At 49.5% G+C, this 27,958-nt stretch overlaps 1 protein-coding gene and 2 long non-coding RNA genes across 3 annotated transcripts; all 3 read left to right on the top strand.

The window, feature by feature from the left end:
* The first annotated feature begins 1,665 nt into the window (after positions 1–1,665).
* On the top strand, positions 1,666–2,852 carry LOC135326279 (uncharacterized). The gene is made up of 3 exons (XR_010386807.1): positions 1,666–1,732; positions 1,987–2,079; positions 2,789–2,852. It is a non-coding gene; the product is annotated as an uncharacterized LOC135326279 (long non-coding RNA).
* A 902-nt stretch (positions 2,853–3,754) lies between these two features.
* LOC135326285 (maestro heat-like repeat-containing protein family member 2B) lies at positions 3,755–21,202 on the top strand. Its single transcript, XM_064504171.1, has 29 exons — positions 3,755–3,822; positions 3,969–4,088; positions 5,142–5,249; positions 5,607–5,757; positions 6,213–6,253; positions 6,592–6,733; positions 7,436–7,488; positions 7,803–7,910; positions 8,251–8,370; positions 8,538–8,660; positions 9,188–9,340; positions 10,155–10,277; positions 10,642–10,721; positions 11,222–11,354; positions 11,501–11,593; positions 12,083–12,187; positions 12,556–12,679; positions 13,441–13,544; positions 14,136–14,288; positions 15,315–15,469; positions 15,732–15,894; positions 16,204–16,397; positions 17,704–17,841; positions 18,038–18,149; positions 18,340–18,486; positions 18,792–18,974; positions 20,061–20,219; positions 20,712–20,834; positions 21,083–21,202. The coding sequence occupies exons 1-29, from the start codon at positions 3,769–3,771 to the stop codon at positions 21,200–21,202; spliced, it is 3,582 nt and encodes a 1,193-aa protein (XP_064360241.1). The 5' UTR covers positions 3,755–3,768.
* A 109-nt stretch (positions 21,203–21,311) lies between these two features.
* On the top strand, positions 21,312–22,462 carry LOC135326286 (uncharacterized). Its single transcript, XR_010386810.1, has 2 exons — positions 21,312–21,659; positions 22,213–22,462. It is a non-coding gene; the product is annotated as an uncharacterized LOC135326286 (long non-coding RNA).
* Positions 22,463–27,958: the final 5,496 nt, after the last annotated feature.

The following is a 27,958-nucleotide window of genomic DNA, read 5'->3' as shown; positions in this document are numbered from 1 at the left end:
AGCAAACTGGCCACGAGCTATGGTACGGCAACTTGGGCTGCATGCTTTGGTGCTGGCTTCTTTGAGCAGCGGGAGAAGGGTTTCGGTTGTTGGAATATAGGAGGGCTACAGGGTTATGGCTTCCACATCTTTTGCTGCCTGGGAGCAGTCGGAAGTGGTGGCTTTGTCCCCTGAGCTAAGTGCCCTAAGGATGGGACCGTGGGAAGACCCAGCCTAGCGGAGTTCTGCTCCACTCTGCTTCCAGTCCCACCCTGAAGGGCTTCCCTGCTCCCATCCCTCGGGGAAGGGCACCCTTGCTGAACAGCTTTCCTGACAGCAGGTTGTTTGCTTTCCCTCTGCCCTTCTCTGCAGCACTGAGCTGCATCCCGTTTCTGGAAATGACCTGGAATGTCATGTACACCATGCTGGGGCGAGTACAGAGCAGCAGGATGAAGCAAGCCTTCTGTGCTGGTAAGTGTCCACCTCTAGTGCCAGGGCTGCACTGGGATGCAGAGGGAAGGGGAAGTTAGTGAGCAGCAGTCGGCACCCAAGTCTCTTCTCTCTCAAGCTGCTACTGCAGGTTCTGAACCTCTAGGGAGCTCCAGCCCTTAAAGCTCCAAACAGTCTGTACAACATAAAAGAGTGTCTAAAGCTCAGGAGATGGCTGTGGCCAGGAAGGGAATGGAGTTGTTGGAGTTTTACTACTCAGCTAATTTTACTACTGAACAGCTAATCTTGGAGGGGGAAAAAGGACTAGCAGGAACAAGGAGGAGAAGAGGGAGGAGAGAAACAGCTTAGCATTTCAAGGAAGGCATTTTCAAACATTTCACGCCTGCCCCAGAACCCAAAACTGCTCTGGAGCTAAGTGCTGATGAGCATGGGACGGCAGTTTGAGACAGGCTGGAGTGATAATGCAAACTCTTCTCTCTGGGACATACTTGACAGAGTGACCTTTCTCCCCATCTTTCATGCAGTTCTGGAAACGTGGTCGAAAGGGGTGACTGTTTACTTCCAAGACTGGGCAAAGTGCTCCTTCCCTCGAATAGGGGAAGCCCAGCTTTGTGAGAAGACATACCCTTTCTTCTGCTACGTGGTCAGAAACTGGCTGGACTGTGAAGAGAAGGAGGTGAGACTGGCTGCCTTTGTGGCCCTTTAGCAGCAGCAGCTGCAATGCTGGAGTTCACCTGTCTTTCTGGGGAACAGTGGTGTCACGTCAGGAGAAGTGCTTTCCAGGGAGGAAGCAGGTCGTTGAGGCGTTGTCTAGAGCTGGGAGCCTGCTGCAGCTCGACAGTGTGGAAATGCTGTGGGCCAACAGGCAGTGTGCCTGGAGTCCCGCTTTGCAGCCTCGCGATGAACTAGTGAGGCCAGGCCGGGTCTGGAGAACCGCCGCTGGGAACCAGCCAAATTCCAGTGGCCTTTGAGCCCCAAGGGTCTTGGGTTTAGAAGAGGGGAAATGTTCTCTCTCTTCTCGAGCAAGACCGTTTCCTCCAGAGGAAGCTGGGAAATGGCCGTCTTTGGGAAGGGGGAAGTTTGTGTCTGGGGGATGCTGCCTCCTAGAGCAGAGCTTCAGTCGGAGCAAACAAAGGTCTTCTGTCTTCCTTGTGTGCAGCTCAAGGAGGACATCATCAGGGCTGTGGCAGCTATGATGGGCCTCCTCCTTCATCAGGAAGAGTATCAAGGGCATGTGTGCGACCAGCTCTGCTGGCTCTTGGACCAGTATGAAGAGGTCCAAGATGGTTTTCACGTGACCAAGGTGAGGTGTCTGGCAAGATACGATGTGGCTGTATGGGTGAGTGTGTGCTGGGATCAGGGAGCTGTGGGAGTTCCTGGAGGAGCTGGGAACCTGTTAGAGAAGAAGCCAAGACAGTCGCACACAGATGGAGGGGGAGGCTTGATACTGCCTGTTTTTTCAGGGCAGAGAACAGCCAACTGTGGAGGCATGCTGTCCTGTGTTAATGAGCTGCTCTCACTCACAAGCCACCCTCTCGTTTTCACTTTTTCTTGTAGCGTCTCAGGCATTTCTTGGAAGCTGTGGAGAAAACTGAGCCCTTTATCCCCAGGGAAAGAGTTTTTATCATCTGCATTGTTGTGCACAACCAGGTAAGCAGGGGCTGAACATCTTGCACTTCCCTCTGGGTTAGCAGGTCTGCCTCTGGTTGGCAGGAAAGACCCATGGGGTGGCAGGGCAGAGTTTCCCTCCTTTGGGCTTTTCTCATACCTTGCAGTCAGGTCCATGCAGCTGTTGAGGCCCCCATTCCGGCCAGGTGCCCACGGACTTTTCCAGGGCTGCTTTGCCTGGTTCCAGGGACAGCTCAGTTCACAAAGGAGTTTCCTGCTCGGGCAGAGAGCAGGAGGAATCTGGAGCCCAGAGAGCTGAAGCTGAGCCTTGGAATCCCAGCCAGCCCTTGTATCCTAACGGCCTTTTGCTGCTGCGGAACTGACTGGAACTCAAAGGTTGCTCTTGCTTCTAGGGCGTAGCCTTTGTTTTGGCTGTGGGTCCCCTGTCGTAGGCTCAAACTCCCTCTGGAGCGTTAGAGTGGAGCTGACAAGACGCTCAGGAAGGTGTTCATCTCTGACTCCAGGATCTAGAAGCTGTCTGTCAGAGCACAAGCTCATCTCTGGCCTCTCCGTAGAGTTCCAGAGAGACAGAAGGGTGGGGGGGAAGCAGAAGACAGCTTTGAGAGGACAGAGCACTGTCCTTCTTGAATGGCATCTTTCCCTGTGAGTCCCCAGGGAGACAAGACCTCATAGGAGCGATTCTTTTCAGTCTCTCTCAAGACTGATCCTAAAACGTACCTCATTCCCACAGCTCTCGGATGTGACCAAGAAGCACCGCATTGGCCATAAAACAGAGCTGTGCCACTGCATGCTGCTACTAGGTAAGGAGAAAACAGAATTTGGCTGTGGTTTCTTTGAAAGCTCTGCAATGGGAGAAGAGCTTGATTGTTAACCTAGAACATGATTTCTTCCCTCCAGCCCGAAGCTTCCCTGAGGAGACCATGGAGTTTCTGTACTCACAACTGGAGGCTGAGAACGAGGCTTCTAGAATAGCAGCCCTGTCTCTGCTGAGATTCTTTGTTCATTGTGACTGTAAGTAACACTAGGAAGAAAATAGGAGGAATGATGTACTTTGGCTGAGGGACTACGAGCAGAAACAGCCAAGAGCTGAAGCCATGAACTGCCAGAGCCTGATCAGAGGAGGTGTTCAGGCTGTGCAGTTGGGCTGTGGTAGACCAGACTCCTCTGCAACCTGAGTGCACAAGAAGTGCACACTCCCTGAGGTATCTCAGAAGTCGCCCGAGTCCCCTTCAGCTCTGAGAAACAGGCCAGCAGCCTTGTCAAAATCCATGGAGGGCACACGCTTAGTGTGGACCAAGCACCTTACCATGTTTCAGCTGAGAAAGGGTGAAGCACAGAAATGCGTGGGTGCTTACAAAGACTATGTTACCCAAATGAATTGTAGTCTCCAACCGTATCAAACCCAGCCGAGCAGTCTGTCTGGATAGTTATTGACCACGCTTCGTCAGGGGTGACAGCTGAAGCTCAGTAACACTCCGAGCATAAAGAGTAGTGAATTCCAGTGTGGATCCCATTTTTCTAACTCTCTGTGTTAGGCAGTCCCTGTTGCTCCTGGCTTCTGCTGCTTCCCCTGAAGTCAGATTTTGGCCCCGTGCTTTCTGTCTAGCTGTCCATGAGAAAGCAGAGACATTTTGACAGTGCTCTTTTGGAGGGGTGGGCTCTGCCTCAACGTACCTGTACTTCCTTTCAGCAATGGCGATAAGAAAGAACATGTTCCTGGTTGTCAAGGCAGTGGAAACTGTCTTTGGAGACCACCGGAGTAAGGTGAGGTGGCTGGGGAAGGGATGGTAGCCTGATGAGTGACAGGGGAAGCATTTCCCTACGCAGTTTGGATCTAGCCTAGGCATATGTTTCCTGCTTCGGAGAGAAGGACTCATGGTTACTCTTGTTTGCAATCTCCTCCCCGGCAGGTGAAGGTGGCTGTTCTTGGTTTCATCAAGGAACTGTTCAGCTCTGGTGTCGAGAACTGTTCGGCCTGGGGTCTGGTGGCCTATGTTTTCAGGGAGTTCAGTCGGGCCACCAGCAGACTGGTAAGAGGAGAATGTGACATTTGGGGCTTTGTTTTGTGCCTTTTGTCCACTGACTACTGCACTGAGCTTCCCTGAAAATGTGGAGGCCCCCAAGCAGCAGCCCTTGAGTGCCTGGTGCCATGACCTCATCAGCATCCCAACCGACTTGAATCGTGGGTCTCTCTGTTGCTGTCAAGGGTGCGGCTGTGGTGCTACACCACCATGTCATGCAATGGGAGGCACCGTGGGAGAGTAAGAAAAGAGCAGTGGTGCTGCCAGGGATTTCAGCAAAACTGCTTGGCAAAAGCCACCCTGGAAAAGTGGATTCTCAGCAGGATACAAAGGTGGACAAGTCTTTTCTGAACTGCTGATGGATGATCAGCAAAAGACAGAAATTGTGGGCTAAGCAGGACAAGCCGGAAAAGCTCTCCAGTTCTTTCCTTGTCCTCCATATTTCTGTCCGAACCTGTCCTGCCCTCCATGCAGTGCTTTCGGGCCCTGTGTGCTTTCTGGAAACAAAGGGACCACAGGCACCTCTTTCTTAGGTGTTGCCAGCCAGGTCCACAGGGAATGACTCCTTGTAGGTGGCTCACCAGAACAAGGACTTGGTGAAACTCTTGGCTTTGGCTGTGCCTTTCCTCTTGTTCAGTCATTTGCTGTGAGGCTCCTGAAGGCTGCATTTGTAAGGAGAAGCGTGTCAAGAACTCCCACCTCCTCTTCCTTGTCCTTGGGGCCAGTTCTGCTCTCCTTTCAGTGCAGGAATTGAGCAGAACTCCTCTGAAGAGCGTTTCTTTGGTGTCATTAAAACAGAGCTCGGGCCATTGAGCATCTGCTGTCGCGAATAAACCATTTACCCCCATTGGTTGGGTAATTGCAAACAGGCAGTTGCTCTCTCTGCATTCTGTGTAGTTTTCCTTGCAGTCCAGGATGTGACCCCTACTATAGGATTTCCCATTGTCTTACCTCAGGTGACCTGTGCTCCCAAAGCAAAAGCCAAGTCTCCTACTGAAGCCTCTAGCCTCTTCCTGAAGAAACAGTAGCTGATGGGAGTGTTTTCAAACTTGTGTCTTGCAGGAGACAGGAAACCTCTCTGAGAGGGAAGCAGTGGCAGAGACCGCGCTTCAAACTCTCTGCTTACATGTCCTCGACACCCTGGACGTCTCAGCAAGCGGCATGACAAGAGTAAGTCATCCCACCACCTGGTGCTACTCCTTGCCTTGAGGATACCTTCTTCTAGCCCTCCCCCTCCCTGCTGACAAGCTCTTCCGAGCACGGGGCTACCAGAATGTCTTGTCGGAGGAGAGGGGAAATGAAGCCTTGTGAATAACAGTCCAAGAGATGGGCTCAAGTGGGGATTAGGACAGTGGACTAGAAGGAAGAGAGACAGAAGAGAAAGGGTGGGAGAGACATGAAGTAATGCCCTGGAGAGGGCTAACAGTGGAGGGGCTGGGTCATAGCCACAGAGGACAGCCACTATGAAAACAGGAGTTGAAGGGATGGAAAGAATGACGTGCTGAATTGCTGTATTTTGCTCTGCAGCTCCTATGGCCAAGGCTCCTCCAGTTCGTAGTGCCAGCTCAGTACACTGGCACTCTGGTCCCACTCTCCCGCTGCCTCAGGGAGCTCGTGGAGAGACAGGAGAGAGCAGAAGAGAAGGAGGAACCCAATTACCTGTGCTACCAAGAACGCGGTAAAAGAGAGAAACTTCCAAAGTATTCTGTCCTGCTCTGTCAGGTGGACAGGCTGAGCCTGTGTGTGTCTCTGTCCCCTGGCAGACCCAACTGGGAGGCTGGGAAGAGTGAACAGCACAGCCTTGCCCTTCTGCTAGGTGACAGGGAGTCCTGCCCTGTATTTCCTTTGTGGAAATTTCCTCTGCATTTCCCAGAGAAAATGCTTTGCTCTTCATTTCTCAGCATTCTCCCTGTAAAATGGAGGACTCCTTGCTGGCAGTGCTGGGGAGTTACCTTCCTTTCGGCACGTTAATTGCATGGATACCCTAAGATGGGAAAAGCTGGGGGAAGGCAAATTTATCAGCAGATTATCAGGCCCCTTCAGTCCTGTCCTGGAGGCTTTGCCTGGGATGGACGGGTGATCATCTTGTGTGGGACTTGGCCTGCTGAAATGGATCTTTCTTTCTCTTTCCAGCCAAACTGCCAACTCCCCAGGCTCTGCTGGTACGTCTCCTGGTGAGTAGTTGGGGACTCCTCGGGGCAGAGTTTTCCTGACCAAGGGAAAGGGGGAGAGCTCCGGATGGAGACTGCTTTCAAGGCAGATGCTTGCAGCCTTCAGGGAGGAACAAGCCTGCTGGAGGGCGTCTTGCCCTCCAAGGACTGCCTGGGCATTCCCAGTGTGGACCTCTCGAATAGCAAGGACGCGCCATTCCTCAGGGAGGCAGTGCAAAAAGAGAAGCAGTTCTGCTGTGTGCTGCCTGCCATGGCACCTGCAAAGCCCCTCTCCTTTCTCAGACAAACTGCTGTTCCTCTGTCAGGCTGGAGCTCTAATTCTCTCTCCTTCCCTCTTCCAGGTGCTTGCTTGCTCTCCTTATGAAGGAGGTGGCCATGGAGCTGTTGCCCTGCAGCTGCTGAAGACCCTTCACAGGGCAATTCACAGAGCGGTGGGGATTCCCTGGATGGCCCAGATCCCTTCCTTGCTGCAGTACCTTGAAGGTAAAGTGTCCGCTGGGAGGGGATTGATTTGAAGAGGACAGAAGGGAAGTCAGGAAAAGGCAGGTCCCCAGAGTGCCTGAGGACAACGGAGCCCTTGAGTGTCTTAAAGCTGTCTTGTTCTTCATCCCTCCCAGTTCCAGGGAGCTGGAACTGACAGCTGAGAGAAGTAATGCTCCTGAAATAATCTGATCCCTGTGTGGGCTTTAGCCTGGCATATTGCATCAGAATGGCAGGCTCTGGCAGCATCCTCCCACCCTTGCTTGGACAGTGTTTGTGAGTGGTTACATTCCCCCTTGAGGAGATTTTGTGGCACTGCCCTCTCCTTGGAAGCTCAGAGTCACCAGTCGAGTCCAGCTTGGCAGTGGCAGTTCTCTCTTGCACTAAGCTCCAGCTGGTTGTGAAAGGCCCTTCTGCCTCATTTTTCTTCCTGTGAGGAAATAGACAGCTGCTTTGACCAGCAGTCAGTATTCCCCAGCGTTGATTCCATGGTCCTGAACAAATGGGACTTGGACATACCTTATGCATTTGGACTCACAAAGGGGCTGGTGGAGTAGCTGCCTTTGAGCCCTGACAGAACAGGTACATTCTGGGAGCTGGTAGCCTGGGAATGCTGGACTTTTTGCTTCCAAAGGAGACGTGTGGATGCTTCTTTTGGGCTCACTGTAATCAGATGACCTGCTGTTGTGTCCTCTTGTTTCCCAGGAAAAGATGAGAGCTCCCTGGACTATGCAGAATGGGAGTGCCGTCTGCTGCAGGTACAGAGTTCTTTTATGACAGCTGGGAGGTGGGGTCTTGGCAGTGAGGTTTTGGGCAAGCCTGTCCTCTCCCAGAACTTGGGCCTGTTGTCCTAAAAGCGCCACTGCCTCTTTCTCTATAGTTTCCTGAGACCCAGAAGGATCTTAGCTGCATATTGGAAGAAGGGTCTGGGGCAGATTAAAGGGGTGGGAAGGGAAGATGGATTATCCGTAGTGTGAGCTGTCCCCAGACACCTTCTTGTTACACTGGAATGAGAGAAAGACCTTGACAAAACCTGAGGAAGCATTTGCTTCACTTTTTGTTTTCTCCATAGTTCCTGAGAACATCTCTGGAAGCCATAAAGAATGAGACCTGGAATATGAAGCTGAATGGCGAGTTAACTCAGCAGATGGCCCACTATCCAAACTTTTCCAAGGAGAAGGTTGGTCCTCTGCTAAGACTTGGTCTTTACTTTTCTTCCTTGAGAGGTTTGGTGGCAGAGCCACAGGATGCTTCTCTCCCTGCATGGTTTTTTTCAATACAGTTGCTTTTCACTGCTTCCTATTCTCAGCCCTACATAATGTCTTTTTTTTTTTTCTTCCTTTAATTCTCTGTATAGAGCTGGTAACTGGATTGGGCCAAGAAATGGGCTGTTTTTGTAGTCTTGGTGCCTTGGCTGTCTCTTGGTCCTTGAGATGGGGTGGTAGCTGGGTGTTCCGCTTCTCCAGTGATGACAGGTTGCTGTGTTAGCAACCTCTTCGCGCTGGCCTCTTCTCTTTCAGAATTTCCTCTATAAGGCTGTGGGGGGAGCACTGGCAGCGTCTCAGAACATCAGCTACATTGAAGAACAGCTGCAGAGCTACTTGGAAAGAGTCAGACGTCTGGAACCTTCTGAGAGAGAGGTGGGTGCTCTCTATCCCTGCGCTCTCCAGTTTTCCCTCGGCAGCTTGGATCTCGTTGCCTGACTTGGAGCTTTTTCCTGCTGATTCCCTCAGGCAATATGCTTGAAAGCTTGAAAGGGATGAATGTGTGGGATGGAAACAGACTCACTCTTTCCCTTGTGTTGCAGGGACCGATTTCGGTGTTAGCATCCTCTGCTGAGGGCCACTTCGACCTGGCCTTGAAGACAGTCCACGACTTTGCTGCTGCTGGGGAGAATAGGAGACTTCCTAGGGTCTTCACCCTCCAGAAGGTAAGGGAAGCAGGTTTTCTCTGTTGTCTTGGCTTTCTTTGCTTGTGTAAGAACTGCCGGAAGCCTGTAGCCAGGAGTTCTGGTGCTTCAGGCGTCTTCAGGACAGATCCCATTACAAAGTCATGGATCAAAATTCCCCAGCAGTGGCAACAAACAGCAACTGGCCATTGGAACAGTGTTGGGTGTGGTTTCAGTTCAGCTGGCAAATGGAAATGAGGGATGGTCAATGGGCAGTGCTCAAACTCCTGGTGCTGTCAAGGAAGGAGGTTCTGCACTTCAGCCCTCCTTTGTCTAAGAGTTCCAGCTCTTAGACACAAGAGAGGGAGACAGTGGGAGGGAGAACAGCTCTCTCCCAGAGAGTTAACGGAGGCATTGAAGAGTTACTTGGTGAAATGTTTTGAGAAGTGTGGATGAAAAAGGCAAGCTCGTACCTGTTTGGAGGCAGTTTCTCAGCTAGAAGCAAAGGGGAAGTCTAAGGTAAAATGAAGAGGCTCGACTGAATCCTCCTGACTTTCCCAATTTTCCAGGAGCACCAGAAGGAGAACGGAGCAAAGACAGCTGCTGCTGTCATGCTCATCTACAGTAAAATAGCACTCCATGCACCCAAGCAGCAGCTTCTTGCCCGGGTCGAGACGGACATTGTAGAGAACATCCTGTGCCAGTACAGAACCAGCCCTCAGGTAGGAGCTGTGAATGCTCGGTGTCGGGACAATTAGTCTAGAGCTAGCTCCCGCCCTCCTCTGAACCGGAGCTTACTGGGACAGAGCATCTGTTTGGAAAGATCTGCTCTCAACAAGAGTCCTGGATCTCCAGTTCCAAACCTGCCACTCTATCCCTTTGACATATATCCCCGTGTCATTGCTGGTGTTCTTTGAGTTTTGGGGGACTTGTCTGAGATGTCAGAGACCCGAAGCACAAGCAGTATCCCAGGTCCAGTTCTAGCCGTTGCTCCCCATGCAGGGGACAGAGGGCTCCAGATGAGTCTCTGCAGCCTCGTAGTGTTGGCGGTAATCTGAACTGCTGCCGTCTTTCGCATACTAGTGTTTTCTGTTTCCCCGACTCTCACTCTTTCTCCTTGCACCTTGCAGGCACCGGGCATCACTTTCCCAGCCCCAGTAAATGCTCCCTGAATGAGCCTTGCTCCTTGCCCTTCTCCCATTTCCAGTTTCCGTTGTTCCAGATTTGCTTTCCCCACTGCCTTGGGCCAGAGTCCAGGGGGCTCTCTTTTGGGTAGGAAGCTGGGGAAAGCTCCTTTCTGCTTCCAGGTAGTCCATGTCTTCCTAGGATCCCAGGAGAGATCTCCTTCCACTGAAATAAGACCCAGAGGCCCTTCCCCCTAGGCTCCTGGAGGATGCAGTTTCTTCCCTCCGCAGCACTTTGAGAGTAGCTTTGGCCCTTGGGTTGATCTTTTGGCCCTCCTGTTAATCTTTTGGCCTTTGGTCCTTTGAACAGCTCCTCATCTATGTCACCTTTTTTTTCTTTCCTGGTCCTCAGGACACAGAACTCAAGCTGGCCCTAATCCAGAGTGTCACAGAAGTCAGCTGCGCCCTTCAAGGCGTTGGCACCTGTGAGAACTTCAGCTTTGCTTCGAAGAGGGTGCTGCTGGAGCTTGTGCTGGTGAGTGACATGGAATGAGAGAGGCTGTCCTGCAGAAGAGTTTGTGCACTGAGAGGGGTTTCCTCAGAGAGGCACTGTTCTCTGTGGGCTGAGAAAGGCCTTGGGCAAACTTGGGAGTGTCCGAGGCCTAGGCACCAGCACACTAGGGTCCCTTGTGCTGCCAGCTTGTGGGTGATCCCTGGGAAGAGCAGTGGGTCTGTCCTCTCTGGAGCTGCGGTCTTCCGGCAGTTCTGGGAGAAACCTGCATGGAGGCTGTCTGTGTTAGCCACACGCGCGGAAGAAGAATCTGCTCTTCTTGCTGAGGCAAGGCCCTCTTCTTTCCTGCCCTCTGACCTCTGTGTACCTGTCTCTCTGTGACCTGCAGGACTTCATGAAGCAGGAGCCCCTGGATTGCGTGGCTTCTCCCGTTCGCTACAGGGCAATTCTTGCGGTGGAGCACTTGAGGTAGGGCTTTTCCTCCTGTGTGCTGGGTTTTCCTCCGCATGTCACAGAGGAGCTGATTGAAGCTTCACAGTTGACCTGAGTGTGGGGTGAGAAGCTGCCTTTGGTGTGGGGTGAGGTGATGGTCCCCGTTATGTATGATCCTGGAAGATGTGATGCGGTACAGATCCTGGAGCCCAGTGTTGGAGAGAGATGGCCTGAGGCTGTAGATTGGAGAAGTGTGGAACAGAGAGTGGTCTGGGCTGCAGAAAGGCTGCTGGCTGGCTGGCTGGCTGGCTGGCTGGCTGGCTGGCTGGCTGGGGGAAGAGAGCTCCCGGCTCTCTGTACGCTGGGAGTCTGATGGGCAAGAATCCATGGGAGTTGGCGGAAGTGCTCCCTCTTCATGGAACAGCAGTGTTGGGAACTGGGGCTCCAGCTTCAGATGAACTCTAGCTGCCACTGGACCCCCTCTGGCAAAGAGTAGCAAGTGTCCTTTCTGAACTCTTTCTTTTGTCTTCTGCCAGCAAGATCAAGCCATCTCTGACCCAGAAGGAAAACTGTCATCTTCTTCAGGAGTGCTTCCGAAGCCTATTTCCCCTTCCTCCCCTTGAGCAGACAAAAGAAGGGGAGGCAGCAGATGATGCTGAGCATGCAGAGGTAGCTGTCAATCCCCCTCTGCTGCTCTGCATGTTCAGAGCTGCACCTTATCATGCACTGAATGCTGGCAGAGCTGAGGCTCTGGACTCTGGCTGAGTTCTGAGGCTCTCTGATTTCAGCTACCACTCCTTCTCTCTTGCTTTTAGGCTCTCTATACACGATCCCTGGAAGCTCTTGCTCGCCTCATGACAAGTCTTGAGGAAGAGCTGACCTTGTCATGGCTCAAGGAAACCTTTCACGTGAGTAGCAAAGAGGAGAAAGGGAAACTCTCTTTTGTCAAGAGGAGAGCCAAGGATGGAGGGCCTCACGCTTTAGGGGATCATCTGAGAATAGGAGATGCTCTGGAGGCAGGTGCAAGGCATGCAATTCTTCCCTGGAGGTGGAGAAAACTATGGCCCGTCGTGGCTGTAGGAGTTGTGTTATTGGTTGTCAGGGCATGTTGCAATGGGAGCTGTTGCCAAGATGGCCATGGTGGACGGATACAAGGCACTCCCAATCTTTGCTGATGAGTGAGTGCTGTGTGCAAGTATCAGATACACTAATATAAGAAGCCTTCAGTGTTTGTGTACCTCACAGCGGTGATGAATTCCCATGGAGGCCAATGTATCCTTAGTGTGGTTCCTGGGGGAAGAAAAGGTGGGAGACTGTAAAGGAGTGTGTGTGTGTGTGTGTGAGTGTGTGTGCGTGCAAACGATGCATGCCCTGATCTAGCTGTGGTCTTCCAACAGCTCCTAGAGGCCTGGCTCCGTTCTGGGAAAGAGTGGGAGAGAGAGAGGGCCCTTTATGCCTGCACTCATCTGCTAAAGACTTACACCGAGAGACTGGAGGATGCTGTGAGTATTGACTCCCTCTTCCCAAAACTCTTTGGGAGTGCTTGTGGGTTCAGCTGGAGTCTCTCGGGGAACCAAGACGAGGGCAGCCCTGGCGAGCCAGGAGGCCCTGCAGGTCTTCTCTGCAGCTCTGCCCTAACCTCAGCACCCATCTGCCACCAAGACAGCATTGCTCCTTAAGCCCTTCTGCTTCCCTGGCAGGGAGGTTTGCTCAGAGCTGTGCTCTGGGTTGCTAATCTCCTGGGAGGATAAAGCTGAGCTTCTGTCGATCCAGATGCCCTGCTGTGGGTCAGGAGTCAGTGTCAGAAGGAGAAGGTTGAAGGGCCACTCCTGCAGCCTGAGAACTTTCTTCTTTCTTTGATTTCTACCAGAGAGAAAACTCTTCTGAGCAGTTTGGCTCCATGATTGGAGTGCTGGGGCCTCTCAGCTGTGACTCCCTGGCCACATCACGCCAGCGGGCAGTCGACTGTATCAGCTGCCTTCTCTCAACACAAGGTGAGAAGAACAGTCATTGCTTCCCACTTCCTTCCGCCTGCTCTTCCCTCTCTTCCCTGTCTGGCAGCAGAGGCAATGTGCAGGGAGGGGGCTCCATTGCCAGAGGAGAAGAGTAATGGACAGCAGACTGCTGGTTTCTTGCATCCAGACCTTGGTCATTCTTTTCCCTCCTGGCCATAGCACAAGGGAGGCCTGGGAAAGTTCTCTGAGCAGCCCTGCCTCAGGGGCACTTCTGGGTGCTGTGGAGAATGAGAGCCCTCCCACATTTCTGTCTCAGGGCAGCACTCTCAGGCACCAAGGATTAGAGGACAGCACTTTCTAGCTTTGTAGAGACAAAGTAATGATCCCAGTTGAGAAATTGTTTAGAAGGGAGTTGTACACCTGGGCTTCTGGAGTGGACTTTGGTCAGCATCACCTGTCCACACTGATGAATCTATGGAGACCCTCCTCCCAGTCAGAGGATAGGTGTGACCTGTGCTTGCACATGGGATGGAGGGGCTGAGAAAAAGAGGAGCCATAGTTGAGGACAATAGGTATAGTCTGAAAACTGCTGTAGGAGAAGGAGAGTGTTTTTTCTGACTGGCATAGAGCAGAATCTGATGGCCTGACTCGTAAAATGCTGCACCCAGAGTTCAGAAGGGTCCTGCACTACCCCTGTGGAATTCCCTACCACCATTTGGTGATTCCTTGATCAATGGCTGTGGACTGGGGGTTCATTTTCAGAAAATGTGCCTATCCTTTCCCACCTGTGTTTCTTTTAGGCAAGGTTATGCACACAAGGGAAGTGGATCTGAATCACTTCTGTGAGGAGCTAGTGGCCGCAGATGTGGATTCGCTGCTGAGGACCTCTTCCAAAATCGCAAAGGTTACTGACTCCAAAGCCAGAGCTGTGGCTACCTGGTGGCTCAGCTCCCATCACTTTTCTCTTCTTTACTTCCAAGATTTCTCTCCCCTTTCAGAGTGGCCTATAGCAATGGGGCCTCTGTTGTTAGCAAGTAGTAAGAGGGTTTTGAAGCATAACAATATCTAGCGTTCCCACTGGGGAAAGAAGTAGACTCCATGAAGTTTCTATGAGTTTGTGTGTTTGTTTTCATCCATCCACACCCAAACACTCTCCATCTGGGGAAAGTGAGCTGTTGAAGCAAAGCAGGGAAGTTCCTTAGCCCGATGGCTTTCTCTTTATTTTAACATGTATTAGCTTGCCAGCTCTTGAGAGTTATTTTAAGAACATAAGTTGTGTAGGCAAGCAACCGACCTCATGGAAGAGCCTTCCAACTCTATGAGCTTCATAAATCAAAAGAAGAAGTTGTATGTGCAATTGGAATACAAAGCACCTGCCACCTTCAGGATTAGCTAATGGCTGAACTGAGAAGCTGCTCAAGTTTTCTTGTCCTTTGCTTGTAAGAGAGGAAGCAGACTTCTGATGTTGTTTCTCCTGTTTCTCATTTCTCTCCAGGTTGCATGCAAATCCTTTTGCTCAGAGCAGGCAAGAGGCTTTCTGAAGGCTGTCCTGGGCAGCATGCTGTCCTTCAGCCCCACTTGTGCTCGGGCAGCAGGCGAGTGGATGCTCATCTTCCTGAAGGAATGTGGAAGAGAAATGTTGCGGGAGGTAAAACACCCCTTGTTTATCTTTAGAGTTGGAACTTTGACACTGAGCTGCTGCACTACCCCTTGTCTAGCTGCTGTGGTCTGCAGAAATGCATCTTGCATGCAGAGCCAAGAATGTCTTGTTTATCCAGCTGAAGTCCTGGCAACCTAATCCAAGAGCTACTGTGCATCTGGTACCAGCAATACAAACCCTTCTGGAGCAAAGTCTCCAACTGTTCCAGACACAGTGCCAAGAAGGAGCAAATCTGATAGACACAATTTAGTAGAGCCCCCCCCCTTTCTCTGGTCTGTGCTGCGTCTCGGGGTCCACTGGTGAACGGTGCCAGCCATCTTTTCTCCTGGGCTCTGTTCCTTTCATACGTGGTCAGCAGATCGCTTGGTGTCTGTCCTGTGGGGAAAAAGAGCAGACAGATAGTGTCTTGATGGCTGTCATCCACAGGAGAAGTGAGTAGTTTTGCTCTGTGCAGGCTACGGCCACAGTTTCTGGCGGTGAAAGGATCTGCCAAATGTCTTCCTCCAGAGCAAAGTTGTTCCCTCTGGGGAAGGTGTTAAATCTATGAGAAATGAGGAGGCTGGAGGCAAGGACAAGTATCCCTGGAGAGCTGGTTCCTCCAGGAAGGACCTGAAGGCCCTTGTGCAGGCACTGCATGGTATCTTCGGAAGGTGTGAAGAATGTGTTAGGTCTTGATGTTGCCTTATTTCAAGCACATAGTTAGAAGCGTTCAGACTGCTCTGGGTGAAACGTTAAAATGTCTTTTGTGTGCATGAGAAGAGAAGCTGAAAACAGAAGGGAGCCAAGGCATGTGCAATGACAGCACATCTGTGTGCGTGAGAGGGCAAGGAGCACACTTAGACCCAAAAGAAAACCCTCCACTGTGTGGAGTGGTAGGGCTGAAGTTTAGGGTGAGATCTTGACAAATGGTCAAGGAAGCAGGACTTGCTCATGTGCTGAAGAATTGGTCTGGCTTTAAGGGAAGCCCTAGGAAAGGCCTAAAACAACCTGCTGTTCTTTCCTTGTCCCTTCCAGGTGCCAGAAATCCTGACAATCCTTTACGATCATCTGCCAGCTGCTCAGCAGGGCAGCCTGAAGGAGTTCCTCTTTGAGGCAGTGTCTGTCCTGGGCTGCTATCACCCTGAGGCAGTAACCAACAGCCTCCTCCAGAGACACCTGCCCATGGACAGGTAGGTTCCCCTCCCCTCTCCTTCCACTTCAGGAGCCCAGAGACGCCACAGCCTGGCGGCACTAGAGGGGACTCTGTTCAGCAGCCAGTTGTCTCTTTCCCCGAGGAGAAAAGTCCGACTGTTGCCAGAGCATGTGCTTGTGACTTGCCAGGGACTGGGGCTGCTAAAGCTCCGCGCTGGGAGGGGGGGAGTATTTAACCTGCCTTTGAGGGGCTGCAGGCCCAACAGTACACGCGATCACGGGTAAACTGTTCACCTGCAGTGATACCGTGGAGCTGTGGAGGACTCTTGGCAGAGGCATCTTTGCAATTGAAATGCTCCAGTTGCTAATGGGCAAACTGGAGAGCGCTGAAGACACCCCCGCCAGAAGCAACTGCCTCGATGAGGAAGGGAGCGACAATCTGGCTGCGCTGGAGCCTCTCATGGTATGTGAAGTGACATTTCTGCCCCTCTTTGGCTGAGGATCCCGTGGAATGAAAGCGAGGGGTTGGACATCCTCCTGGTACACAGGCACTTGTAAATCCACATGCAGAAGCCTCACAGTGTGCTTTGCTGGGTCATTCTCATTTTGATCACTGTGAGAAGCTGTGAGAGCTTGTTGTTGCCCATCCACAAGCTTGTGGCAGAAGTCAGAGCTCCAGAGGAGAGCAGCCAGGCAGGCGGGCAGGCAGGTGGGGTAAGTGGTGGCAAAAGCTCTTCCTTTCCAAGTGGTTTGTGACGGCATTTCTTCATAGGTAACCTGTGCCCTCCGTGAGCTGGTGTATTCCCTGGAGCCCCGGGAAAGTGTGTCTCTCCTGCTGCCACGGCTGTTTCCAATGCTGCTGAAACAAATCAGCAACACTCTTGGAAAGGAGCTGCCTTCATCTGCAGGAAGAGTTGAAGACGAGCCAGTCCTTGTGGCAAGTGGTGAAGGCAGCAGTCCTTGCAGGTAATGAGCAAAACGGGCAGAGATGAAGGATGCAGCTTTAGCTCACCTCACCAAGCCAGTCTTTGTCTATGTCTGTCTCCTCTCTCTGCGTTCTTGTCAGGCTTTGCTCCACTTTCTTAAAAAGCCTGTGAGTTGTCTCTTGTGCCCTAGCATAAGCTCAATATGCTTTTGAAAAAGTAGGCTGGTGGGAGCTAGTCTGAAGAAAATCTTGTGTGGCCCTGGTGAGGAAAAGCTACAGCAGAAATGAAGGCGGAACTGGCCCTCTCAGCACAGCTAAAATTCGCCTATTGGTTTACTCTGTGTCATGCACAGGGAATTCTGCTGTTTCATCTATTTCTTTGGGCTTGGTTTTTGTCTACTTTGTTATTAGTCTTCCCTGGGCATCCTTGGATGATTTTATTCCCCTTTGGAGGTGCTTCTGAATCAAAAGTCTCAGTTATTCAATGATTGGGGTTTGATGAAAGCAGGAACATTCCTGCCTCACCAGACATGAGTGGAGACAGCTCCCTGGCCTTCAGCTGAGTCGACCCGTTTGTCAGCACTGGAGGATATGGCAGGACATCCTTCTGGTCCTTCCAGTCTTATAGCCTTGAAGGTAGCTGTTCTTCCTATGAGAGAGGCTTCTGTGCTCCATGGACAAGATTTCTGCAGTCACCATGTTTAATCCTTTCCTTAGGAAACCAGAACTGAATTTCTCTTTGTCCAGACAGTGGCCACAGCAGGTTTCCAAACATCGCTTGGGGTGCTGTTTGTTTTTCTCTCTCTCTTTTTTTTCTTTTTGGTGTATGAACCCTGAGAGACTTTGCTTATATGAATGACAGAGAACAAAGTACCTCTTGGCCTTGCAAGGGCGACTGTCCCCTCAAGCTGTGCTGGGCCTCCTCTTCTACCATTACTAGTCTGTTTGGGGAACCCACAAGTGGTGATGCAGCGACAGCATGGTGATTCCTGCCCACTGCAATTCATTTCCCCAGCTCGGAGGACCTTGTTGTGCATCTTTTGCATAAATGGTACTCTGGTACTGCAGAAGACCCCTCAGGTTCTAGCATCAAAGAAGTTGAGGCTTCCGGGTTTTCCCCTGTGTTCAGTGAGTTTGGGGGCATCAAAGCGAGTGATCATGCCAGTTTCCTTTTAGCCTGATGCCCTTTGGGATTATGAAGTGTGCTTTCAGGGGGTGCTTTGAGTATTACTCGCTGGGGCTTGGAAGAAGTTAATGAGTGCCTCTGAAAGTGGCTGAGCTTCCTCAGTGATCCTGACACAGTCTCAAGTGCTCCGATTCTGACATATGTATATTCTTTTCAATCAGGCTTTCCATCAAAGCATTAGATACTGTGCTCTGCAAGTGCATCAGTGAGAAATGCATGGGGATTCTCCGGAAGCAGAACACATGGGCTTTTCTTGAAAATCCCCGGACATACCATGAGGGCATGTGTCTGCTGACTAGGTAAGAGCCTTGTGGAGGCCTTCTCTCCTTCTTGGGGGTGACTGTAAGCCAGAAACGGTCTGGATGGGAACCTCTCCAGCATATCTGCCTGGGGAGGCTGTCCTGAGTTGCCAAAGAAGACCGTCTGCATCACAGCAGCTGACTGTTGGAACCTCATACTCTGTCGCCTTCTTGTCTTCTTGTGTTGTGTGTGCAGTGTTCTCCTCCAAACTGATGTGGTCACGGTGACCACCATACGTGCTGTCTTGCCATGGCTGGACTCGCCATCAGCAAACCTGAGGATCATGGCAGCATCTTTCTTTGCTGAGGTAAGACAGAAGGTGGAAAAGGAAGGCTTGAGAGCAGTTGTCTTTGCAAGCTGCTGTCTCGGCCATCTCTTTCTCCAGGAAGATCCTAGCAGAAAGTATCCCAGCCATGCTGGAATCCATGAACAGTTACGCATGTGCCATGAGTGCTCAGGATCAATCTAATGCTAATGGTCATGGTGCTCTTTCCTAGCTGATGAAGGCGCCAATGCTTCAGAAGTGGAAGCTACTTCAGCCTGTCCGCCGTGCATTGGTGGACAAATCCCTGGATGCCAGCAGCACTGTGCGCCGGATGGCAGTGAGGGGCCTGGGCAATCTGGCCAGTGGAGCACCTGAGAAGGTGAGCATGAGCTTGCACTCACTACAGAAAGCTCCTAACCAGACAGGTCCTGGTAAAGAGCTGCACAAGGCTTACAGAAGCTGGACCAACCACAACAGGGAAATTCTGGTGTGTCTTAAGACCATGCTCCATTCTCCGACATCACTCTGGCTTCAAAGGTGCAACTGGAGACAGAGTGTGTAGCCTTGGGCTAAGGTGTGCTCTGGACTGGTTTCTTGCCAATTCTGTTCTTGGGAGAAATGGTAAAGAACTTCTGCTGTAGGCATGAATGGTGAGGAGCTCTTGTGTGCCTTCTGCTTTGACAGCTGAGAAAGCACAAGAAGGCCATTCTGAAGGCGTTAATGAGGGCCATCAAGGACGTCACCTCTTCTGAGATCGTGGGCGAGAGTTTGTCAGCTCTGGCGAAAGTGGTGGCAGAGCTGGGAGAGAAGGACATTGGAGTCACCTTTAAAGAAATCGCCCTTTATACCAAGACTTTCTTTGATGTCGTAAGTGAACGAGCAGTAGGTAACTCTTGTTTGAGTAGTCTGTGAGATCATCTGAAAGGTATGATGTGAGCAAGCACAGATGAGGACTGTTTGGGTTCAGGGAAGAAGCCTCATTCCTAGAAAAGCCTGAAGAGAAACTGATGAGACTTGGGATGATGTCTGCTGATTCCTAGCTCCATAGCGAGCTAATCACCTTTGGATTGCCCTTGGGAAGGAGTGAAGAAAGGCTGGACACTGAGGGAGGACGTCACCTCCCTTCACAGTAGTTCTCCATGTCTGGTCTAGCCCTCACAGGTTCTTTCATTGTCAATGGAGAGGAAGAGGGGTGTTGAGGGTCTCCTTTGCCTAGCTCTGTACCCTGGGTCTTTTCAGCATCTACCCTGGAAAGGAGGGCTTGCGCCTTGGACTGCCTCTTCCTCTCCATGGCCTCTACAGTCTGGAAGACTTGCTTAGATGCTCCTCGCAAATGGCGGGAGTTCACTTGCTCTGACATGAGAGGTGCCCATGCTGTGGTATGACAGACCACAACAGAGTCTTCTGAGCCGGAGTTCTTCCACAGAGCAGTACCAACTGGAATCAAGTATTCCATTTTGTAGAGCCTTTTGAATCTGAGGGGTTTTTTTTCTTTTTCTGAGGGAAATGGAAACTGACTGTTTACAACTCCCTTACAGGCCACCTGGAGGGCTGTCTCTGTGTGAAAGCCCTGAAGCCTTAGGAACGTGTGAGGCTGCCAGGTGGCTCTGAGTCTGGGAACTTTGGAGTCCAAGAGCTTCTAGGTTTTTAGCTCTCTGTCAGGTGCCAGTAAAGTGTTTGAGGACCTCGGAGACCAAAAGCCTAAGTGCCCAGTAGCTCAGGAGGCACGGTCCTGAGAAGCTGAGCAATGGACAAGGAAAGACTCAGCATAAGGCAACCCTTTCTTGATGCCAAATGGTGTCTTTCAAAGAAATGGATTCTCTTGATCCTCTGGCCTTGGACAAACTGCCTAGAACCATTGCTCAGGATATGGGCTCAGCATTTGGCTGGCCAGGAGATGTTTGTTTTGGGGTCCTAGGCAGCAACTTGGTGACTGGGGTTTCCTGATTGCAGGACGAGGCAGTCCTTCGTTCCTCAGCCTTCACCTTGTATGGAGTCCTGGCCTCCTCTGCCAAGAGGAAATGGAAATCTTTTCTCGGCAAAGAAATTACAACTTCTACGTGGACCAGAATTATGCTCCATCTTCAGGACCCAGATCCAGAAGTTTGCAATGTAAGAGCCACCTTTCACTTCTTTCTTCATGAGGAGGGTGCTACATGGTAACAGCAGAGCAATACTGGCCTTCCTGATAATGTCTCTGCATGGAAAGACAACCTCAAACTCTTCCAACAGCATTTTCTGTTTGAGGTGCAGGACAGTCTTCCCAGACTCCGCAGTGCTCAGGCCTCCAAGCCTTTGCTGACCATGTCCCTTCTGATCTCCCCTGCTTCCTGAGATCCGGGGCTTCTCCCAAGGGCACATCAGTTAACAGCTATCGTGCGGCGACAGCTCTCAGGCACCGATACTCTCTCTGGAGTGCCACATACCAGGCCAGGGGAACGATGGCTGCTGTTGCAATCCCTCCCCTCTCCTTTCTATAAATGGCGTTGAGTGAAACATCCCCCCCTCTTGAAAGAGAACAGCAGGGCTCAGCTCAATGAGGTCCCTTGAAAGGCACCTCGCTGGTCCTGGGGAGGGCTGAGCTGGGGCAACTCTCCTTTTCAGGCCTGTCGAAGCACTTTCCTGCTCTGCACTCCATTCCTGGGCCTGCAGAAGCTGCAAACCCAAGTTGCTCTGAACACCGAGAAGAGTGCAGAAGAGCTCCAGGAAGCTGTCTGCAGTCACCTGGTGAGTAAGCTGTGGCCCAGGGTGAGACTGCCTGGTGGCAGTGACTTTCCCTGGCTCAGAGACCTGGAGCATGGAGCGGCCTTCTGGGAAGTGGTAGGGTGGGAACTAGCATGGCAATGATGGGAACTGTCAGTCCCTTGCAGCCTCCGTCTCTTTCCTTCCTCTCCTAGTTCATCTGCCCTCTTTGCCAAGGGTCAATGGCAGGGCCTTTTCAGCCAAAGAACTCCTGTTTCTCTGTTTTCTACCAGGCCAGAGACATGCCAGAGCTTCTGCAAAGCGTCTATGACACCCTCCAGACCTACTTCTGGAGCTCGTGTTGGGGGATGCGGACTGCAGCCATCCAATTAGCTGGTAAGAGACAAAGCTGATATTCTCTTCTGCTGCTCCCTGCAAGAGACAGCAAAGGACAATCTCCACTTTCTCTGCAGTGGCACCAGGGACAGTCACCTGCCTTAGGAGGGTGGCAGCAGGAGGAATTAGTTACAGGCTGTAAAGGGGCTGAAGTCTCTAGCAAAGGCACAGTGGAATTAGTGCTCCACATTAGGCTTGGCCCCTGGCGCACACAGTTGCTCAGCTCTGCCTCCTGCTTCTGCCCAGGAACTTTAAAGCGGGAGGGACCCTTCTGGTTTGGTATTTCTAGCTTTCCCCTGCTCCCCAAAGCCTATCATCCATTGTCCAAGACCAGGAAGCGACTAGATTGGGAATTAGGGCTACCACAGGAAGTGCCTTGATGTTTACTTATTTGCATTGTGCGACTAGGTGTTATCCTGGAAAACGCAGACAGCCAGTGGCTGAGAGAGCACAGTACGAGTTTTCTGAGCACAGGTAGGTTACAGTTGCCCTTCCTGCATTCCATGGAAAGATGTCACCACCTTCCACTGCCCAACGCTGCCCCTTCTCTCTGGTGTCGTGCCCCAATACTCATCCTGGGTATGACTTTATGTCAGCTGCACATGGCCTCCGTGCTCTTGCATCCCCAGAGAGAGAAGCTCCTGATAAACTCTGAATGTCTTTTGGGTAACCGCTGGGAAAAGTCAGGCTCTTGAGAAACTAAGCTTTTGCACACATTCGGCCAAATGGCTGAAGTAGAAGAAGCCTCCTGGCCACTTAGAGGGAGATGGAAGACTCCTGATGGAGGAAGCTTTGGTGCCAGGAGAGAGCTTCTCTCGCTGACTATGTGCAGAAGGCCAAGGGTTTGCAGTGACAGTGTGCAAAGCAGACCACTCATCTCCCACCCTTCCCTCCCTCTCCCAGGACTGAGCCCAGGGAAAGCTGCCCAGCTTTCTCGAGTGGTGCTCGCTCAGAGAGTCAGGGACGGCACGACCGTTCGGTCCTGGGCTTTGGCAGTCATTTAGGAATCTGCCTGTGTCATTTTCAGCTCTCCACTTGTTCCACGGAGACGAGCATCCCAGTGTGCAGCAGGCAGCAGCTCAAGTCCTCAGAGACAACTGGGTGGAGCTCAGGAATCTTCGGAGCAACTAGGAGGTCCTCCAAAAACATCTTTGAGTGCAGAAAGTGAGCAGCGGGAAGGCAAGACAGGCAAGGCAAGAGCAGGCAGTCCACAGAGTGTTACCACGGAGCCAGTGCAATCAGCTGACTGAAATAAAACATTGCCTATTGAACAGAAATCCACGAGGTGCTTCCTTGGGGTGGAGGGCCTCTTGACAAGCCACTGGCCAAAGCAGGGCTGTTGTGTGCGTGGCCCAGCTGTGCTGGCAGTGTGCTTGAGCTGTGTCTGTATGGGGGGGAGCTGGAGAGGGCTGTGCGTCTGGAGCTGACCTTGAACACCGTGAGGTGGGCGAGTGATTCCAGAGCATATTTGTCTGTGGGGGGGGGACTGCGTTCTGGCCAGATGGGGATTCGCTTTCTGGAGTCTGGAGTAGCAGCCTCTGGCCATTCCTGTGTGTTTTGGCTCTGCTTTTTACAGCCCCAGCCGTGTGGAAGTAAGGACTGACTGGAAGACCTTCTCCTCTCTGGTGCCCCTCCTTAGCCATGTAGAAAGCTCAGCAGAGGCCCACCAGTACTTCCAGCACCCAAGCCTCTGTTCAGAGGATACTTGTGTGTGTCGCACACGCAGGAGTCCTGTACTCCTCACCAAGCAAATGCCAGTCAGTAGAAAGAATGTGAGACAGCAGAGTACTGCTAGGGCTGTCTTTGAACGGTCGGGTCCTGCGGCTTTCAATGCAAAGCGATCTTCACAAAAGGGCAGAGAAAGAACAGGCCGTTCAAGAGGCTGCTTCTGAGTTTCTTTCAATTCCTATTTAAGCATAGCAGTCTAAATGATAATTGCTGCTAAGTTGCTTAGAGGCTTATCTGAAGCCAAAGCTGTAGAGATGCTTTTTAAAGAAAGTAAGCAAACTGTTGTTGTGATAGAAAAGCCATATCCAGTAAACAAAGTAATGGTGTGTAGAGAAATCAATACAGTTTTAGGTGTGCAAATTCTTCACGATAGCTTTCAGTTTGATTCTTCTAACAGAAGCAATTGATCCATTATTTTTTAGTGCAACATTTCACCAGAAATTGTTTAACTATATTCCACCTACCTGGGAAGCCATATGCTGAAATTTCCCAAAATCTCAAATAGCAAGCCAGAAAAATGATCTTTCATTATGATCTATACCTCAAATACTCTATGTCCTTTTGTGATAATCAAGTAACTAACCTATAAGTTGAAATGTACATGATTAAAGACATACTTTTTGAGTAGAAAGAGCAGAAAGTCGTCCATCTCCTTCTTAAAATTCATTACTGTCCAGATACGACTGAAGAATTTTCAAAATCTCTCATCTTCAGAAGTATCTGAGAAGTTGCATGTGATCAGATTTTGATTAACATTTTCAATGTTTATTCTGTAGTTAATAGGGCCAACAATCATTTTATAATAATCTAACAGTTCCAGCACTGTCCCAAGGCATTGGAAATCTAGACTTTCACCAGGTTGCTGAGGATATTCACCCAAGTTCCTCAAATTTGAGAGAGTACCCTAAGCACAAGGGTGAAAACATTGTTCAGTTTTCCCATTGAAAATGCACAAAAATGCACCACTGTATAGCCAAGACCATAAGAGAAGGTAAGAGAGATCAGGCATTTATCTGAACAAGGGCTTTCCTGAGAATTTCTGACCTTATTGCTAGATTATTCCTATTTTATCCAGTACTGTTTAATATAAAATTGCATGAACAGTGCTTGGAACCATGCTACCTGATTTTCGTAGTCTGTATTTCACAGCTGATGACCACAGACTACTTATTAGACATTTCAGTGCTGAAATTAGGCAGCTAATTTGGTCAGATTTTGTTTTTTCTCTTAAGAGATTTCCATAGGTTATGTGGTTCTTAGTGACTGGCATAGGGTTCTTCCTTGTTAACAGTCTTATTCTCCTGGATACAAAGACTAGCAGAATATCACTGTGTTTCATACAAGAAATATTTACAGTTCAGTGACAAGTGAATTTAATCTTCATAGGCCACAGTCTCAACTCTAATAGGCATAAGCACCGCAGTTAATTGTTATTACAATCACTGTAAAATTAATCTGAAAAGCTCTAATCTATAAATTACAAAAGAAAAAAGAAACCCTGAAAAATGCTACCTGAAACCTCTCAGATTCCAACACTGGGCAGCTCAGAAGCTTATCTAATGCAACAACAGAAAAATAAGAAACTCCTTCAATCCCCCCCACCAACACATTCTCCTGCGGAGATCAACACTGACCATGATCTAATGAAAAATATTTTCAATAAATACCTCTGAAGGAGTACATCGTGTTCCTTACATTTAATAGATGAACAAAAGGCTGAAAATTTCTTAGAGCAAAGCTGTTCAAAACACAGCGATGGGGTCCACAACTTATGTAGTTCTGCATAGTATCACCGTATAAGAACAGAGTTTTGATAGCAGTATCTAGTACAGAAATAGCCTTTTAACTCAATTATTCACTCCAATTATTAGGAAGAAAGGGTTTTTGTTTGTTGTTGGGGGGGGGAAGGGAATTCAGTGGGGAAAAAAAAAGACAGAACAAGTTATGTTTGATAATTTGGGAGGAATTAAGGCTTTTTGAATCATGAAGTTCTCTGTGATTGCTAGCATGAATTAATAAATATATGTATAAATAAACACAAACAAATCTGTATTATGTTGGATTAAATGCTAGAAGGATATTTGCATGTGTCTTGGTCCATACAGTTCATTCTTGTCAGTAGGTCCCATTATATTAGTAAATGATTTTTATGTAGTACAAAATGAAATACCATTTCTTACTTTATTCCCTGGTTACACATTATTTGGGAAGGGAAAGATAAGAATGGTTCTGACAAAACATCTTTTTGTTGTGGTGGGACTGATGTAAATGAAATCTGTGGTACATCAGTACGTCTAGTTAATTAATGCTACGAATCATGATAAATTTTTGTTTATTTCATGCTCTGTTAACGTAAAGCAAAAGTAGCAGAAATGAGCTTTCCTCCTGTGTCAGAGAAGCAAAATTTAACCATGAATGCATGAATCCCCCAGGAACTAGCAAGAGCTCAAATTTTAAGTGCAGTAGGAGTCATGCTGCTTAATTCTGAAAGCAGCATATAATTCTATTGGTTTTGGTTGATACACGGTACCAATGATGAATATCTCTGGAAAAAAAAAATCGTTTGTATTCTAACACATATACTTTGCTATATAGGTACACGTTAATAACTGCATATGTTGATTCATATAACAGCTCTTAAAAATGTATAGAAAAAATGTGTTCTCATTATAAAAAGTTGTTGGGAGAATAAAATAGATGAATCTCATGAAATCATGAAGATTAAAGGTGGAGAACTATTACATCAGAAATATCACCATCATGGAACTTTAAGAGCCTACAAAATCTGTGAACAATATGGTGGAAAACATTTTTCTTTCAGTTCAATTAAAGATATGATGTCTTTAATAGTAAATGCAATTTAAAATACAGATTTCCTTGGAGAGATGTTTATATAAGCTACTTACATTTCAGGATTTCTCTCTCGTAAACTCTTATCTTCACAGAAAATTACTTGCATAAGGAATAAGTCATCACTAAAATCAAATAAAAATGCCATCTATTTTGGCCCCTGTGATGCTATTAGTCCACTGAAAGTTAAAGCCTACAGGTCTCTAAAGAAATTATTGTTCACTTCTGGTTAATCATTGCTTCCAGTAAGGATTTATTTCAATTTATTTTATGTATTTATTTCACCAAAGCGTAAGGGGCCATTTAATTACCTCTAAAGACTGTGTCTTTTTCTTGCATCAGAACAATCATCGGTTGTTTGCTCTGCCCTGATCTTATAATCGGATCATCACACCAGAAAAGCAGCCTCTGCCAGCTGCGACCAGGACTTTCAGAAATTACACCACTGACAGCCCTCTCCTGCTACTGTGAAAATTACATTTACCTGCAGTGCTGAAGCGCTAGAGTCATCTAACTAAATTTGTGTTTTACAATGTAGCTGTCTGCAGCTGAGCCAGTTAACCTTTGCTTACTGAACAGGCATTGGAAAAAACACTGTGTAAAACAGTGTAACTCACCTTGTTCTGTCCAAAAAACATATGAAATACATCAAATGAATCTAGAAGTAACGATTTCTTTCTATGAAAGGAATACAGTGTGACTGTGATAGGTGTAGATGTCTACACACAGGCACCTAAAGTTTAAATGGGACCCAGCCCATAGCCTTACTCTAAGGTTGTGGTGGAACTAGAGACGGCAAATGGGCTGACTCTGCTGAACTTACTGACTAATATAAACTTATTTCCCATAGAGCATCCTGACAGTTTAAACAAAGTTGCTTCAAAATGATCTTTTATGTTGTCCTGCAGGGTCACCCCAACTATCTTAAGAAGGGCAAGAAGGAGGATATGGGCAACTGCAAGCCAGCCAACCTCACCTTAAATTCCTGCAAAGGTGATGGAGTAATTAATCCTGGGTATTATTTCCAGCCATGTGAAGGACAGGAAAGTGACTGGGAGCAGTCAGCACAGATTTACAAAGGGGAAATAGTGCTTGATCAGCCTGATCCCCTTCTGTGATGACATGACCGGCTTGGTGGATGAGAGGAGAGCAGGGCATGTTGTCTCCCTTGGCTTCAGGAAGGCTTTTGGCACTGTCTCCCATAATATCCTCATGGTCTTGATGAAGTACAGGTCAGAAAAGTGGATGATGGGACACAGTGCATCACCAGCAAGTTTGCAGATGATACAAAGCTGAGAAGAGCAGCAGATACATCAGATGGTTGTACTGCCATTCAGAGGGACCTTGACAGACTGGAGAAATGGGCAGAGAGTGACCTCACAAAGTTCAATAAAAGGAAATGTAAAGGCCTGCACCTGGGTGGTGGTGGGGCAGAGTAACTCCATGCACCAGGACAAACTGGGGACTGATGGGCTGGAGAGCAGTTTTGCAGAGAAGGACCTCGAGGTCCTGGCAGACAACAAGTTGGACACAAGTCAACAACAGCCCTCGTGGCAGAGGTGGCTGATATCGTCCTGAGCTGCATTAGCTCCAGCTCCAGCCTGAGCTTAACAGCTGCACTAGGAAGAGTGTTGCAAGCGGGTTGCAGGAGGGGATCCCTCCCCTCTGCTCAGCACTGCTGAGGCCACACCTGGAGTCAGGCTGGGTCCGGCTCCTTGCTCCCCAGTACGAGAGAGACATGGAGCTACTGGAGCGATTCCAGCAAAGGGCCACAGGGATGTTTATAAATATCTGATGGGAGGGTGTTAGATCACAGCATGTGTAGAAGAGTTTTTAGAGAATGTCTTCAACCAGAAAGACTCAGAACATATCTTGTATTTACACTCTCCTACCAGCACCGCTTTGTCTGCCTGTCCAGCTGCGGTGTCCTTAAATGATGGCAGCTACAAGCAACTTTTGCCCCTGGTCTCCAGGACTGGCTCTTTAACAAGTGTTGTTCGTTCTGGTAGAGCCCAGAGTGACCTGCCACTGACTGCCTCAGTGCGTGGTGATGCACATAGTTGTGGTACGATGCCGAAGTCAGCCTTGTTAGCAAGACTGCTTGTGTCATCAGAAGACAAACACACAGCCTCTTTAGTAATAAATCCAGACAACATGTTTAGTATTTTGATTCAGTGAATTATTCATATATATGA

Source organism: Dromaius novaehollandiae, unplaced genomic scaffold, assembly GCF_036370855.1.
Source record: "Dromaius novaehollandiae isolate bDroNov1 unplaced genomic scaffold, bDroNov1.hap1 HAP1_SCAFFOLD_102, whole genome shotgun sequence".
Lineage (NCBI taxonomy): Eukaryota > Metazoa > Chordata > Aves > Casuariiformes > Dromaiidae > Dromaius > Dromaius novaehollandiae.
This window is presented reverse-complemented; position numbering and strand designations above follow the sequence as displayed.